Source organism: Penicillium arizonense, assembly GCF_001773325.1.
Source record: "Penicillium arizonense strain CBS 141311 chromosome Unknown PENARI_contig020, whole genome shotgun sequence".
Taxonomy (NCBI): domain Eukaryota; kingdom Fungi; phylum Ascomycota; class Eurotiomycetes; order Eurotiales; family Aspergillaceae; genus Penicillium; species Penicillium arizonense.
The window spans coordinates 199,889-216,217 of NW_019173297.1; the positions used below are offsets into that span (position 1 = coordinate 199,889).

At 51.0% G+C, this 16,329-nt stretch overlaps 6 protein-coding genes across 6 annotated transcripts; 2 read left to right on the forward strand and 4 right to left on the reverse strand.

The window, feature by feature from the left end:
* Window positions 1-967: 967 nt before the first annotated feature.
* PENARI_c020G10871 (uncharacterized protein) lies at window positions 968-2,587 on the forward strand (the record flags this gene model as incomplete). Its single annotated transcript, XM_022635104.1, has 1 exon — window positions 968-2,587. The coding sequence occupies one exon, from the start codon at window positions 968-970 to the stop codon at window positions 2,585-2,587; it is 1,620 nt and encodes a 539-aa protein (XP_022485076.1).
* A 328-nt stretch (window positions 2,588-2,915) lies between these two features.
* Window positions 2,916-3,836, reverse strand: PENARI_c020G02673 (uncharacterized protein; the record flags this gene model as incomplete). Its single annotated transcript, XM_022634967.1, has 1 exon — window positions 2,916-3,836. The coding sequence occupies one exon, from the start codon at window positions 3,834-3,836 to the stop codon at window positions 2,916-2,918; it is 921 nt and encodes a 306-aa protein (XP_022485015.1).
* Window positions 3,837-5,761: 1,925 nt separating this feature from the next.
* PENARI_c020G09259 (putative cellobiose dehydrogenase) lies at window positions 5,762-7,620 on the reverse strand (the record flags this gene model as incomplete). The annotated part of the gene is made up of 3 exons (XM_022635074.1): window positions 5,762-5,866; window positions 5,928-7,442; window positions 7,504-7,620. The coding sequence occupies 3 exons, from the start codon at window positions 7,618-7,620 to the stop codon at window positions 5,762-5,764; spliced, it is 1,737 nt and encodes a 578-aa protein (XP_022485025.1).
* Window positions 7,621-9,401: 1,781 nt separating this feature from the next.
* On the forward strand, window positions 9,402-10,373 carry PENARI_c020G03987 (uncharacterized protein; the record flags this gene model as incomplete). Its single annotated transcript, XM_022634981.1, has 1 exon — window positions 9,402-10,373. The coding sequence occupies one exon, from the start codon at window positions 9,402-9,404 to the stop codon at window positions 10,371-10,373; it is 972 nt and encodes a 323-aa protein (XP_022485071.1).
* A 269-nt stretch (window positions 10,374-10,642) lies between these two features.
* PENARI_c020G00492 (uncharacterized protein) lies at window positions 10,643-11,078 on the reverse strand (the record flags this gene model as incomplete). The annotated part of the gene is made up of 3 exons (XM_022634926.1): window positions 10,643-10,774; window positions 10,901-10,926; window positions 10,988-11,078. The coding sequence occupies 3 exons, from the start codon at window positions 11,076-11,078 to the stop codon at window positions 10,643-10,645; spliced, it is 249 nt and encodes an 82-aa protein (XP_022485041.1).
* Window positions 11,079-11,839: 761 nt separating this feature from the next.
* PENARI_c020G07869 (uncharacterized protein) lies at window positions 11,840-15,803 on the reverse strand (the record flags this gene model as incomplete). The annotated part of the gene is made up of 2 exons (XM_022635049.1): window positions 11,840-12,905; window positions 12,958-15,803. 2 exons carry the CDS (start codon window positions 15,801-15,803, stop codon window positions 11,840-11,842), a joined length of 3,912 nt encoding a protein of 1,303 aa, XP_022485120.1.
* Window positions 15,804-16,329: the final 526 nt, after the last annotated feature.

Here is a 16,329-nt window from a genome sequence, read left to right on the forward strand (position 1 = left end):
TTATTGCGCAGGGAATATCATTGACAGGAGCGGTCATGGATAGCAGCCGTCCCTTGCCGCCCTTGAGCGACAATAATCTAGGGATCCTGACGCAATTACGAACTCGCACGATCATAAGAAATCTTCTCTGGCTTGAGATCATGCAACATATCGATCATATATCGAAGACATGAGCGAGATTGCCGTCCATATTCTACAGCTTCATACAGAGAATTTGGTAATTTCAATCGAACATGAACTGCCACTTCTGTTACCGGAGCTTGTGAATCTATTACTGCAAGAGATCTCTGATAATGATATCTTCCAGCGAATCTTCGTTTCGCTGGGGGATGATGCGCAGACGATGAAAACAGTCTAATAGTGAACCAGCAGTCCTTGCAAATCCAGTTGCCGTTTGACTTTTGCTTTACATAGTTTATTTCTTTTCTCGCGTTTCTCTCTTCTTCCCCGTTCTCAAACCTCCATACACCGATGAACTACGCTCATGCGCTCCACAGCACAGAGAACCTTAAATAGACAAGAAAGCAGCTTCTGCCAACAACATTGAATAAACAAACCCTCTCCCCCACCACCCGGACTGTATAACCCGCCCCGATATTGCATTTGCATTCAACTATCTACCAGGCTATGAAGCCCAAGAGATCGCAACCAAGCGTAGAGAGAAATGCAGGAAGCTGAGAATGCAGCACACGATACCAAGAACTTACAAGCACTAAACATAGCTTATCTCCTAGCGCCGGCGGAAAATACCAGATAACGCCTGGCGTGGAGTATAAAAACGCGATGACGCGTCATCACCACGTTCCGAGCCCTAAGCTCATATGAACTTCAGTTTTTCCTCCCGAGATCTGATAAAAAAAGCCCCAAAAGTCTTGGACTGCTCTGATAAAGCATACAGCTTTATCATTCCAGGCTGATCGTGACCATCGTTCCTCATCCCCAGGGAGTGAACTCTCCGACCCAAACCATGCGGTCCCCACTGTCACTCTTCCCGCTCTACAGCCTCCTAAGCCTATCAGGCGGCCTCACACCCAACGACAACAGTCCACCTCTCAAATATGCAAACCATATTTTCAACGCAATTCAAGACTCAATGCGCCAGTGGGGCTCATCCCTCCACCACAACGGCGTGTCGTTTTTCCTAGCAACAGTGCCCGCTGGCACACAATTATACCACGGAACCTCCAAATCAAGCCCCGTAAACGGAACAGAGTGGCTAGCGTTTGAGCCGGAACATGCTATGGTCTTTGCTAGGCCAAGACGTGGACCTCCACCTGGTGCACCACCCCCGGGCGACGATCACGACGATCCCGAAAGACCCGAAGGCCGGCATGGAGAGCTGCGCAGACGAGAGCCTCGTGGGCCCGATGGGAGACATACGGATGCGTGGCCTGATAATTTTGGCGAGGATGATGCTGGGTATCTGCATACTTATGTTGCTGCTGAGGATTTGCGGCTTTTATATGTTGATGGCATGTCTGCTGCCAAGACCTCGAAGGGGACACTTGATTCTCAGGATATTTTGCTGTTTAATGGGTCGGTGGGTGACCGGCCTGATGGTGGCCCTGCTGGAGAGAATGAACGTGCTCGCTTAGCTTGTGAGATGGCTGAGAACGAATGGGGTGGCCGTATTGATGGTCTGCTTCGTATGGAGGCTGGCTTTGAGATTATTCTTTGCGCCTTTGAGCGGGACCTTACTCTTTTGCGTATTACGCAGGTCAAACCTCAGGATAAGGATGAGTTCGGGCCCAAGGGTGGCCACGAACATGGCGGCCGTGAGGGGCGCAAGCAGGATAATGATGGGAAACGACGTGGACCTGGTGGCCCTCCACGCGGTGGACCTGGCCGCGGGCCTAACTCGTCACGATGGATGCGTGCTGTTACAGCGCGATACCATGGGATCGGTGGGAACAGGGTATCATTAAACTATGATCACTTCGTGACAGCATTCTCTTACGATGTTGACCTGTTCCAAGATGAGTCGGGTCTTCCTCGCCTGGGTCACCTCTCCCGTTCAGAACTGGAAGCTATCCGGAGGGATATCACGACACTGATCACAACCCATGACGCAACGGAGAAGTCCAAAGACTGGCAGGTCATTGCCGATATGGTCGTTACTCGATATAGCAAGGATCTATCGTATTTTGTATCCGGCAAGATCAACTCAATGGAGGCCCTGCAAGCTGAAATTGAACGGGTCATGTCTCCATACATTGACTACAGTGACCGGAACGACGTTGTTGAAGCTCAACGATGTGCAACCCAATTCCTACCGCCTCATTCGTTGGATTCGGAGAGTCTTGCAGCACACTCCGTGTATAGTGTTGCACACAGTATCTGTTCCAAGTTGCTGGAGGCTGATAAGGGAACTGACTTTGAATCTGCCGTGCAGATTCTTCGGGATCTTGTAGATTACCTTGATTGGACGACTTGGAAAGAGTGCCGTGGATGTGCCCCGGATGAACTTTGTGTTGTTCCCATTTGGCCTATGGGTACAGTTCAGGATTATGAAAGTCCGAGCTGCAAGAACGCTTCGAATCCTTATGACCAAGATGGAGAGAGTTATTGGGGCGGAATGCGTCACTGAGTTGGATGTTGACCAGCTCATCAAATCCCAATGGGTTACCGCCCTTTTTTATGTTGTTATTTAATAGTACTGTTGGGCGAGGCATTTTGTTTGGACATAGTTGGTAGAACTTAAAAGACATATCAAACATTTATCCAGGGTATATAAATATACAGTTGAGCGTAGTAATGCTCTGAAAGTGTATGTAAAAAGGAGACCCTTGCGTCCGTAATCGTTGCATGCGCTAGCTCGAAGCAAACCGGGGTCATGACGAAAAGTAAAAGGTGTATAATAGAATGTAACGACCAGGACCCATCAAGGGTAAATCATATACTAGGAGGTAAGCCTCTTAGACAGCGGGGACAACAGAGCCGACGACTGTGCCGAGGCCACCGAGGCCGAGGGTGGAGAGAAGGCCCTGGACAGCAGAGTCGACCTGGACAAGGAGGACGGAAGCAAAGTCCTGGGCGTGGACGGCAATGAAGCTAGCGCCGGGGATCTGGGGGACCTGGTTCTTGAGATCAGAGAGGGAGGTGGCAGTAGCAACGACGTTGCCAACGGGACCACCCTGGAGAGAGGTGAGGTCAAGTCCGCCGAGGAGTCCAAGGACAGTAGGCTCAACCTGAACGAGAAGGTCCTTGCCTCCAACGAGGCCGTTCAAGTCAGTGATGGAGAGAGCATCGGAGATGGGGTCGCGCTTGACGTTGCCAGTGACAGACTCGAGACCGCCAACAATGGAGCCGACCAGGCTGCCGACCTGACCAAGACCAAGGCTGTCGAGGAGGTCAACGACCTTCTGGGTGAGCTGGATGAGAGCGACGTTCCCGTTCTCGAGGACAGCGGTGATCTGGCCGAGACCAGCGCCGTTGCCACCGTTCAGCTGTCCGAGGCTCTCGGCAGTCTCAAGGACCTGGCCCACGGGCTGCTGGAGCTCGCTGAGGGGAAGCTTGCTCAGGAGGCTCTTGAGCTCGTTCTCGGCCACCATCTCGACCTGGGAGGTACCGGCCTGGTTGAGGACGCTCAAGATCTGGCCGGCACCGAAGGAACCACTGGTCAGGCCAGAGACGGCATCGCTGGGGGTCGGGGTAGCGGTGGGAGTAGCACCCGAGCAAGTGGGGATCAAGGACACAATGGGAAGGGGAATGTCCGAGGGGATGATGCCGGAGGGCAGACAAGACGGAATGCCTGAGGGGAGAGCGGACAGGACTCTAGTCGGGAGAGCGACGGCAGTAGATGCCAGAAGAGCAGCTGAGAAGGCGAAAGACTTCATCTTGACGATTAAGGAGTGACTGAAGTTCAAAGACTTGGTAAGAATGAGTGGACGGTAAAAACCGAGTGCAAGGAGCGACTTGTAAGGAATGACAAGAAAGAGAGTTCTTGGGGAGTTCGAATACCAGGCGGGAGCAGTCCCATGTTATATACCAGGCCGGTTTTCAGGGGATCCGCACTGATCACGGCTCCATCCCGTCTCCATTGACATCGTAGGTAGACCAACTCCTGAATTAGCAAGCAAGACGACAGAGGGGCTTCCCGCGGTGTCAGGAATACTAGCGTTATGGAGAATGGTGGCGGAATAGCAACCCTGTGGCATCAAAAGAGATATAGGCTTCACGCTGAGTGGTGGGTGAGTGCGCCGCCACATGGGGTTGGGTCCGGCGTGCAACTCATAGCGCGGTCATAAGCTTTATGAGACGCCCGTCTTCATTAGCCATCCTGCCGATCATTCGCTATACTCTTCAACAAAGCCGGGGAACGGTTCCCACAAAGATTCGGCCATGGCCGAAATGACATGAAACACTTACATGTAGACAATTCTTTGACCAGAGCTCGTTTTGAGAGAGATGCCAAAAGGTATGAAACATGGTGATGTATGTCCCACATGGTTCTAACACGCACACTTTCTGCATAGGGCGCAGGGTCCTGAGCAAAAGTCCGAGAATGGTATGTTGACTGTGTCACAGGCAGCAAGCATAAGCCGAGATCGCCAGGCCTGACACAGACCGTGCCCTTTTGGTTCGCCAATGAGTGATCAAACCTGGATCAAAAGCTGTACTGATCTGCAGGTTATCCGCCCGAAGAATGTTAGGAAGAACGTTAAGTCCACCGAACAGTAGCCGTTGATGCTGATTACAATTTTACTCCTCCACCTTAGGCGGGTCTCGTCAAATAGCGTCGTGGGTGGGTCGTCAAGCCTTCTCTAACTTCCCTTCTTGGTCCAGTGAGTCCTCTGTCGGATTCAGCCTAACGCCCTTTTGTCGTAGAATAGAAGAGAACCGAGCGTTGATGATATCACGATTCTTGCTGTGTTCCATGCGCCGGCCGATAGAGCCTTCAGGGGTGACAAGGGGTACCGACATCTCGGGGCCGGCGTCATTGGGTCTCGTAAACAACGCATTGATGCCAGAAAGGGGTTGGGTATTCGAGTAGTAACTGGGATTCAGTTCAATGCGAAGCCCGGGTGGTGAAGTCTGAAGTTGGACGTTGAGGAGTGCAGGTTCGGAATAGACTTTGGATGGGTCCGGGGAATATTCAGGGGTAATTTATATTTGCCCGCCACAACTCCAGTGGCATTTGTGGCGTTGCTTATGATTTTGAATGTGCTGCTCTTTTCTGCATGTCTGATTTTGTAGAGTAAAAAAAGAAGCTCACCCTTGAGCCGACCTGATTGTAATGAAATTTGTTCTTTGGACCGGGGAAACCCTGCCACAGCAATGTTGAAAAATGGAAGTGATTGACTTCAAGGTTGCATTCAGTGTGAATTGGTGCCAACCTAATTTCAAACCTTCGATGTTCACTATTTTTGAAGTTTATTACCAGATGACAATAACAAACTTGAATGCTGATCTGCACAGTACAGCACTCAGCCACCTGTGGCCGTGAGGAAGCAAAGATCCCAATTTTGGGATGTTTCAATAGTCATCTTGATCTCAAATGCTGGAATTGGGAGCTTGAGACTTGGACTTGTCTTCTTTCGTTCTGCTTGGGGAATATGGAAGGCCCAAATCTATATATTTCAATGAAGTAAAATGCTTTGTACGATTCTATACAGTTCTATCAGGATATACAGCGAACAGAGTAGGTGTATCTATGACACTCGCAACCTGGCGAATATTCATAATTTTGATAACCAGCCAATTCCGAGCTTCTAAAGAGAGGTCAACGGGCTAGAAGGCTCGGTTATCGACGAGCGATAGTCTAACATGCCAGAATCTTGGCAGCGGCGGCTTCAGCAACAACCATAATGGTAGTCTGGATGTTACCTGTGGGAAGATCGGGGTGGATACTGCCATCAACGACGAACTAAAAGAACAAAATGGTTAGCAGGAATATCAATAAAAGAGAAGTGTTGCAGCACACATACGAGATTATCAGTTCCGTACACCTTAGTGTTGGTATCCACGACCGAGGAACCCCCCTTACGACCATCATCATTACCCAGCTTGGCAGTGGTGGTGTAGTGGTTACCGGGGCTCTGGGCGTTGAGAATAGCAGAGACATTGGTGTTTGTGACAAGCTCGAACCCAGTGGAAGGGTCGGTGATTTCGCTGACCATCTTCGAGACAAAGCTCTGGGCAGCCTTGCGGTCAGAAGAGGTTCGGAGGTAGGGCGACTTCTCAATGACAGTGTTTCCGCTGGCATCAAGTCCCAGGACACCAGAGGAGGTGAGACCGTGAGTCAGATAGGAGGTGATGGTGACGATACCCTCATCAGTGGGGGCACATGAACCCTGGTAGTACTGAGTGTGGCCGTCGATCTCCTCGGAGGTGAAGAAGATCATGCGGTGCTTGCCCTGGGTCAGGACACCGCTGTGCTTGCGGTAGAGGGAGATGTCACGAGTATCAGAGCCGTTCAGAACACCGTCGTAGTCGACCAGACCGAAAGAGCTGTTGGTGTCGAAGGAGATCTGGAAAATGGGGTGGTCCTTGAGGCCGACACCGACGGGGAGGTCGATCCACTGGTGCTTGGGGGGAACGGTGACGCCGTTGTTCTTTGCGGTCTCGATCTGAGCGGCGTGACCGATACCAGAGTTCCACAGCACACGGGGAGTAGACAGAGCGCCGGCGGCCAGCACCACGCGACCCTGAGGAGCAACGGAGATGATCTCGGTCTCGCCTGAGGCAGTCAGAACTTCTACGCCGCTGACATGGCTGCCGGAGCGGACCAGGCGGATAACCTTGGTCTTGAGGGCGAGCTGGAAGTTCTCGAGCTTCACAGCCTCGGGGAGGTAAGTGCGGACAGGACCAGCACGCATCTGGTTCTGCACATTCCAGGCCGGGTAGCTGTAGACCTGGTGCTTCTCATCTGGCTGAGCACTCATGTCTACGGATTTCCAGCCAAGGCCACCAAGGAACTTGGACAGGACGTGGTAGAGACCCTGATCGTAACGCTTGCCATCGGCGGAGGGGAGGAGGGTGCCGGGGTTGCGCTTGTAGAGACGCTCGGAAGCAGGCTCGACGTCGTTCCACTTCCAGCCCTTGGGCCATTTATCATCGAAATCGCGGGCAGGAGGGTGGACAAAGACCATGTAGTTAACGGTCACACCACCGCCGAGAACACAGGCTGCATTGCCACCGGTGTCGGTGCACATGTACTCATTCCAGACATCAAGCGAGCCAATATCTGCCGAAAGTCCCGGCAAGTCAATGGGAGTCAACGAGTGGTTCCATGGGAGTGTCCCGTTGGCACCGGTAGCCACAGTCGGCCCGACACCACGCTCAAGGAGAAGGACCTTCTTGCCAGCCTGAGCAAACTTCTCAGCACTGATAATTCCGGCAGGGCCTCCACCAACGACGATGTAGTCATATGTACTATTCTGAAAGACGGAAGCGGAAGCGAGTCCGGAGAAAATGGAGAACGCAGCGGCCAAAGGGCCTGTCTGGAAGATTCTCATAATGAAGTATAAAAATGAGATCTGTGTGAAATGCCGAGATAGGAACCTGCAGGGGAAGGGGTCCTTTTAACACTTTCATAGCCTCAGTGCCGTCACGCCCAGATCCAGGTCCAGTTCCAACCAATTGTCTCAGACTCCACGCGGGCTCCTCATGGCTCGACATTGTAATTTCGTCTATAATCACTAATCGGGACTAGCGCGATCAGATAAGAATGTTAACTCGCCGCTGAGCCGCCCATTTCCCGTCTCTCTCGGGACGACACTTCAGATCTCATAACGCTTCGTGTGATCATTTAGCCGGATTATAATCTGTAGACATCTTTTATTTCATGCCGAGGGCATTCAGTACTGCTCCGGAATGCGAAACTGCAAATAGGTTTTGTCAGAAAAGACCCCGTTTGACTCCACTTGACCATTAATGCCAAGTGCGGAATCATTGCGCCGATGTTCCAAGCCCCTAAGTGTGTTTCAACCCTATTTATTTCCGGCAAAGCGTTTTCCCAGTCACTTTTTGGCCTTGACGCAAGGATCATCTGTAATTTAATATGTTCCAGAACTTCGATTCATATATTTCATGGATGCGGCGTCGAAAACTCGATCAAAGATTTGGCTAGCCAAGCCACCGTCCCACCATGTTTCTGGGCGTGAAAACCTCGAAACTTTGAAACGGCCAAGAAGGATATCCGACCCTTACCAAGCATAGAATAAGCAGTCCGACGCCGGGCCCACATTAGGCAATCATTCATGATCGCCTCCCTCACGCGACACAAGGCTAGTCTTCGGTAGCCATTATTCACTAAATTTGCACGCAGTCTATATCCACCCGACCGAAATAGCCGATTCTCAGTCGGATACATGTATCGGCAAAATTCCGGTATTTATCAGATATGATAAAGCACACAGTGGGGATGGGCGGGTTTGAGCGGAGCTGTCAAATTCATTTTGGAATTTCCATCCACAAACATCCCGGAATATTCAATCTTCTAGTGTGGTCGTACGGCTACAGGGGAAGATAAGTCTTGTTTCAGGAACGGCATGGGTCCCTAGAACAGGCCGAACTAGGAAAGTCTTCCATCAGGCATCCAAAAGAGCAGGCCTTAACTTCAGACAGTGACATGATGCCAATTGATTCGGAAGCCTGGGGAATAGCGGCTGAAGCTGACTGTAGCAGTTGGGTTGATAGTTTTATTAGAAAGAATGCTACTCCATACCTCACTGATACGGATAGTATTCCATAGTGACCCGCATGAAGGTATGACGGGAATTGGATCTTAAGCAAGGTGGAATAATCAATCCGGGGCTATCTGGCAAGTTCCAAAGCATTTAGAACCGAGTGTGTCTCGTCATAAACTATTGGATCGCGGGATCGACAAAACGCTTGCGATGGGCAAGGCGCTCGCCGGCTACATTAACCTGCTTGACGTTCTCAAACATCGAGAGTGAGCCCATGAGAGATAGGGCTGTCAGTTTATTATTTGTAATAACTCCACCCAGGATCATGTAGTATACTGAAACACACCCTCAAATATCCAGCGGTCGTCGATACAATGGGATGCGTTCTTGGGCGTGTCCAAGATCTCTTGACTGGAGATCTGGGTATTTCATGCGATCCACATCAGTGGTTTCGTTTCAAACACTGGCCAGTCTCCGTATTGCCGCAGTGTATCTATCCTTGATCCAGACTGCAGCGACGCAGGCTGATACACGAACGCCACCGATGTGATGACAGCAAACCGTAATATGAGGACGTGCCGTATGAAATAGCAAGCTGTGTATGATCAACAGCCCGTATTTGTGCTAAATGTGGTGGTTCTGCAATCGATATCAATTACAATGAAGTTAAGAATTGTGTACAGTGGGGGAATCAACAGTGGACCCGAGGCGGAGTGAACGTTGCGATGACGAAACCCAAACAAAACCTCAATCTCCAACTCTAACTTCGCCATGAACTCAGCACACCTACCTAGACACCCACGCACCCTTCTCTTAACGCTTGACGCCTTCGGTACTCTCTTCCACCCGCGCCTCCCCGTCCCTGATCAATACGCGACGACCGCGCATGAATTCGGATTGTCCCGCACAGCCATAACCCCGGACCGTCTCAAGACCGCATTCAAGGATACCTTTAAAGCTCAGACGCGTAAATACCCGAATTATGGCCGTGCTGATGTTCTCCGTGGTCAGTATAATGGGCCTCGACAATGGTGGGAGGAGGTGATTCGGGGAAGTTTCGCGCGTGCATTAGCTGAGAATGATGGAGAGGCACGATTGGCGCAAACAAGCCTCCAGATGGGCGGCACCAACGAGAATATTGATCTCCCCTCTGGCCTGGTTGATTCCCTACTGGATCGATTCGCTGGATCACAGGGCTATGCGCTTTATGATGATGTGGCACCCTTCTTCCGCCGCATGCGCGAACTGAAGACAAGTGGGAAGAGTCCATTTGAAAATATCATTGTTGGGGTTGTTTCAAACTCGGATGACCGCATTCCTGCTGTGTTAAAGTCACTAGGCGTGCGAGTAGGCGATATGCGCGCTGACCAAGACCGTTCCAGCATGGAACTTCCTGGGTTTGAGGAGCGCCAAGACACGCAAACCACAACGGATGGGCAACATCCTCACGATGTTGACCTCGTAGTTACGAGCTACGAAGCGGGTGCAGAGAAGCCTCATCGACTAATTTTTGATGTGGCGAGGCGACAGGCTCAATTGCTTGCCAGTCCGTCGATGAACAGCGAGACCAACATGCTCTCTGCACATGTGGGCGACGACTACGCGAAGGACTATCGTGCTGCTAGAGATGCAGGCTGGGAGAGCTACCTCCTTCCTCGAGACCCGTCTCAGAAGAACCCCAATGCAGTAAAAACATTAGACTCTCTGACAGAGCTGGTCACCCAGTTGGAAAGTCTGTCGTGAAACTACTGCCAACGGACTACATCTACAATCAAGCGTGACTCATACAATATTCTTTCATTTGCGTCCTACGAGGCCATAGACGTCATCTTATAGACGATGCACCGCAGATTTGGAGGACCTAAATGGGTTTGCAGATACCATGGCGTATGGACTACTTTCTAAATGGGGTTTTGTTCCTCTCGAGCACACTACAAGTATTGCTTTCTGTGTACAAAAACAATAATCTTGTTCATTTCTGTCTTTCAAAGGCCTGCAAAGGGAGACATTTCTCATCGGGTAGCAGGTTGGTCTTGTGATCTAAGTTGAGAGACAACCGCAGCCTCCATTGTCGTTACTGCCACAAGTTGCGTGGCCGTCACAGCAGTAGGTTTGACTGCATGGAGAGGGGCATTTTTGACAAGCTATAGCATCCAGTAGTCAGAAATTGAACACAATAAAGGATATCAAGCCCGAAAATGACAGCCGCCGGGTTCAACCTTACTTTGATTGCCGAGATTCTCAAAAGGATGTGCGGAATTTAACCTCACGACATTGGGACTTGATTTCATGTTGACTGTAAATAATAATGGCGGTGTCAGCTGAGTCTATTGCCACGTTTGGGGTGAGCAAGATACCTCCTTTGGTGGCCTGCTCAAGACTTGAACCAGCGGCATAGGACCCTGCCATACAGAGGGCCATGAGAAGCTTCATGAACGTGGGGGCCATGATTGAAATTGTATGGGGACGAGAGGTAGTCTGTTCCAAGGGCGAGAGCTTGAAGAATATGTTCGTGATAGTTGAAGGACGGCCTCGCTAGGTAGGACCGAGTAGCATATGGAAGAGTTCTGAAGACCGATGCTATTCAACCAGCCTCTTGTATGGGCCGACAATGAGATGTGTGATCTACATTCCACATCAAGAGAGGTTTAGCTTGTATGTCACTCAGCGCTTTGCAGAATAAGCCTTGGCACCTTGGGTTTGCTGCACAAAATACACGTTCGAAAAGAATGGGATATCAAAGTTTAGGTATACCGGAAAATACAGGCCTTTTGGTAAACGAATAGGTAGAAGTGGTAGTATATCCGCAAGGGAAACCAACTAAATCGCCCATAAAGAAACACAAAGAGTGAGGAACCAAAATGGAAAGAATGCACGGGGTGGAGTTGTTGCAGAGCGAGTGAGGATTTCCCATTCCCGTTAAATTAAGCTCAACTCGTCAGAAAATGTAACCCATTTGGTCTGCACTACAGCTCAATGGACCTCCATCCTCCCCAATACTCTTACATTCTTGTTTTCATCCAGTTGTGGGAATGATCGACACCTTGTATGGGCCCTGTATCAATCAAGAATGCTTCAAGATATTCCATTGTCCAGTATGACCTCAACGCCAGAAAAGTAAACTCCATCCCATGATAGTAAGAAACTGAAATATCGCAAAATCCATGTACAAGCAAGACACCTCATTACACATTCCATGATAAAACCATTTAATCCCACTGGCCTTTACCCAAAGCACCAAGCCCACCACCAGTATGCTTATTCAACAACTTAGCAATATTGGACGCACCACTCCGCTGCTTAATGCGCAGCTCCTTCTCACGCTCACGCTCACGCGCAGCTGTGTATGAATTGACAGCGCCGCCCTTCTTCGGTCCTGAAGCCGCGGCTTTTGAAACGTGGTTGGAGGTGGTGCTTGAGTTGCTGGAAGAGGAAGAGCCGGTTGTGACACGGCGCAAGAACTGTGGAGGACGGAATCCAATCGGACCGTCACTATTGCCCGTTGAGAATGCCATCTTGCCGTTTCCAGATCCGGAGGAGTTTGTGGCGGAGTTGGATGATGCTTGTCGGAGGAGGGCGAGGCGATCAACGACCACTCCGCGTGTTCGGCGTGGGTGGCTGGGTTTGGCGAATGTGGTGTCGGATTGTTGGTCTTCCGAATGGCCTTCTTCAGCACCGGATGCATCTTCGCTTTCGTTCCAGTGCTCGGCCTCGTCGAGGGAAGCATCCTCGTGGAAGGAATCGTATTCGGGGGTCTCAGTGAGGAAGGACAGCGTCTCACGGATCTCGGCCAGGGTAGCTGGTTTCTTGGACATTGCGCTGGCAGGAGTGCGACGGAGATTAGGTGGGGGCCGGTTGGTGGAATCTTCACCGGATGGTTCAAGAGGGCGCTTGCGCTTCTTGCCCTCATTTGATGCATGGTTTGACTGTTCCTCGAGTGTAGCATCTTGGGATGCTTCAGCCTGAGAGCCGCCCTCTTCTTCCTCGAGGAAGTCGATATTGAAATCATCATCGACTTCGCGATCCTCAACAGCCTTGAAAAATGCCGCTTTCTTGGGGTTTTCGGCAATCTCGCCGATTTTCTCGTCTGCGAGAAGAGCACGACGCATCTTGGCGAATTCGCGTTGCTTTTCACGGCGTCGTGCCAAGTGCTCATCGTCTGAGTCGTCAAGATCAAAGTCATCATCAGCATTTTTGCGGCGTCGGAGGGCTCCAGTTGTGATGTCTCTCATGAGCTTGGCGACGTCTTTCTCGTCACGGTTGCGATCGTGGACACTGAGAGCTTATTAGCATTGCAATAATTGAACAAGACATGAAGTAAACTTACGCATTGAGTGCGGCGAGTTGCTTCTCGTCAACCACCTCACCACTGTTGTCGTTGATCATCTGGCGATCAATGGCATCTTCTTCGCCATCACTGTCATCACTATGACCTCCGAGGCCTGCATATTCATCCTCGGATTCCTCTGCAGCCTCATCAACAATGTCTTTCGCCATACTGTTCTTCTTGTTGTATTCAGGGGCAGACTTCTTCTTCGTAACCTTGTCCTTCTTCATGACATTGAAGGCATTGGCATTGATCTCAAAGTCACCTTCATGTTCATCTTCCTCAACCTGAGAGAGTCCAGTGGCGCGGCCTCGCCGCAACATCTTGCGCTTTCGCTCCGCAATGGGCGACTGGCTTTGACCAACGAGAACTGTATCAATGGTCGAGACGGGAGGTGTGTCTCTCCATCTTTTCGCGGGATCAAATGGTGAGAAGACGAAGCCTTCATCTTGGGTTGGGTCCGGTAGTTGAGAATACTCCGAGAAATGGTATGGAGCAGGCGACTCCGATACCCGAGTTACGTTCTGCGAGTAACCCTCCATGAAGTCTTTGTCTTGTGGATGCTCCTGGCTGTCTCGGACAAGGATCTCGGATTCCTCCTTCCGAAGCTGGGGTACAGGTCGACCTGGGTCGGGCAAAGAGAAAGGGATGGTGGCGGATCCTGGTTGGCTGTCTGCACCATTGCCATCTAATGTGGAGGCAAAGGCCTGAGTCAGACCGAGAGACATATCGCCAGGCGTTCCCAGATCAGGGAAATTGGGTCGTTCAGCCGACTGCGGGACATGAGTCGGCGCTCTCACAGGCGTCGATGGTGCCTGGGGTTGATCCTCTCCATCTTCGTCATCGCTGACCACTCGTCTTCGGCGCTTGCGTCTGGCGGAAGGGGCGAGTTCTTTTTCGGTGTCTGAAGGTAGACCTTCACTTTGTTCGTCAGCGGATTCGTCGTTTTCATCTGCCTCCTGCTCGACAAGCCCGGCCTTGCCATTCACGCTGCTGGTTTCCTCCTCTTCATCTTCATCTTCATCGTCACCCTCGCCATATGCCTCTTCGTCAGAGCCGGAAAGCTGATAGTCATCATCCTCATCCTCGTCATCGTCGTCATTCTGTCCTTCCTTCTTCTTAGCAGCCTTCTCGAGACGGGCAATCTCATCTGCCTCTTTGCGAGCCTTCTCAACAAGGTTCTCCATGTCATCTTCCATGGCTGCTCGCTCCTCGGCGGTTTCAATGATCACACCCTTAGCCCGGAGTTCTTCCATTCGTTCACGGCGCTCCTTGGCGGCTTGCTGTCGAGCTTTGTACAATAGGTTCGCAGAGAGTTCTGCGTTGTTCATTGAGGCCCGTTTGCGTGAGGGAGACGTCAAGTGTGCCAATGCCTTGAGCCTGGTCGTACCAGGGTCTTCTTGCATCTGGCGGGTGGGGAGATTTTCGAATGCTGCGATCCGACGACACTTGCCAGGTGAAGTAACCACCTCCAAGTCGCTATCAGAATCGTCGTCACCATGGGTGTTCGCGGCAACTTCTTGTCGGGAAAGCAGCACGCGAATAGGCGGTTGAGTGAGAGGGCGAGAGATTCTCTTTTCTTTTGCGGCTTTGGGTACAGAGGGTGAAACCTGTTTGACTTCAGCATGCCCCATCTCAGCTTTTTCAGCTACCACTTTGTCGAAAATAGGCAGATCCTCCTGGTTCGCATCCATGCCGACATCAGTAGCTTGCGTTTGAGCCTCGGAATCAACAGCAGTCGGCTTGCTCTCATCGGCTACGCCAATCACTGGAGAAGTATGTGGGGTGTCTTTGAGCTTGCGTAGTTCTCCATCAGACGAGGTTTGCGAGCCGGCAGTGGACGATGAGTTTATTACAGGTTGTTCGGTGGCTGAGGGTTCAGGTTGCATAAAGTTAAATCGGGCGAAGAGACTCTCTTTGGTAATCTTCTTCTTGGTCTTTGCCTGGTGAGCCAATTGCATATTACGGCTCATCCGCTGTGTCTCCTGTCTCATCTCATCCAAAGCTTTCTTGCTCGCCTTGCGGGGTTGACGGGCCTTCTGAGAGAGCTTGTGAGCAGAGCCAGGGTCATCAGCACCGCTTTCCTCATCAGAAAGAACCTCCGAACTGAAGTGCTCCATCTGTGCTTTCCGAGCAGCAGCCTTCTTATCGGCCTCGGCTTTCTCTCGCTCCTCGCGCTCCTTGCGTTTCTGGGCAACAAGGGAAAGGAATCGGGCTTTCCCCTTAGGCTTTTCTTCAGCGTCGTGATCAATATCATTGCTGTTGGCGGGGTCGTCACGCGGCTCAGCAGGAGAAGACACAAATAGGGGAGACTCGGATCTTAGACGTGGAGGAGTTTGGCTCGGCTCTTTGTCGGACTCTGGTGATTTAGATCGGGCATTGTTCTTTCTCCTCGGACCAGCCGTAGGAATTTCGTCTTCACTGGATTCATCGTTGGGTGTGGGCTCTGCCTGCTGCGGCTTCTGGGCCTGTTCTCTTTCGGACCGGAATGCCTTGGACACACGGGCGAATGCGGAGTCTGTTTCATTTGGATTGGGTGATTTCGTGGTATTGCCCTGCATCCGGGCAGCCATTCGACCCTTGGGGCGGGCAATAGCGTCTTCACTACTTGAATCACCCGAGTCGTATGCTTGACCGTCGTTGTGTGTCTGGATGGTTGACGTGGAATCGCGCCCTAAGGTGGTTTTTGGTGCAGCAGATGTCGATTTAGCATTTTGTGTATCATCCTCCGAGTCACTGTCAAATTCAGCCATCAGGGCCTTAATCTTTTGGCCGGGTGTAATAATGTTCGGCGAACCGCCTGGGGACGCGGAACGCGTCGAGCGTGGTGTGGACGGTGAGGACATGTTGTCGTAAATGTTCTCGTACTCCAGGGTGATTATCGGGGGTATAATTTCATAATGGAGTCAGTTGGACAAGGGAAGTTGCAAACCAAGGTCCAAGTCAAGGTGCAGTGGAGGTTCAAGGGCGCACATAGTCCGGACGCGATGCGCGTGCCTCGCGTTGCTAGGCCCCACACGTGATTGCTATCTTATCGTAAATTTTCATTATAGACGAGACTACAGACTGATGTCGTTCTTTAAGGATAAAGTAAAGGTAGATGTTCCATTTGTAAAGGCTCCTATGGAAATAACCTCGTTTCCTCAACAGGTACCGGCGAATCCACGCTCTTACCAACCATAAAAAGGATGATTGTATTGCTCATGATGCGTTCCCAGAAGTCTCATAATACAAGAATGAATGCTATTTTCTTAAATGACGCCGTTAAATCATCCACCGACTCCTCAAATATTGCGAAAGAAAAGGTCAGGGGAAAAGCTAAAACAATAAAGTCACAATGCAGTCTTGGCTATGCGCCAATGACCACCAGTG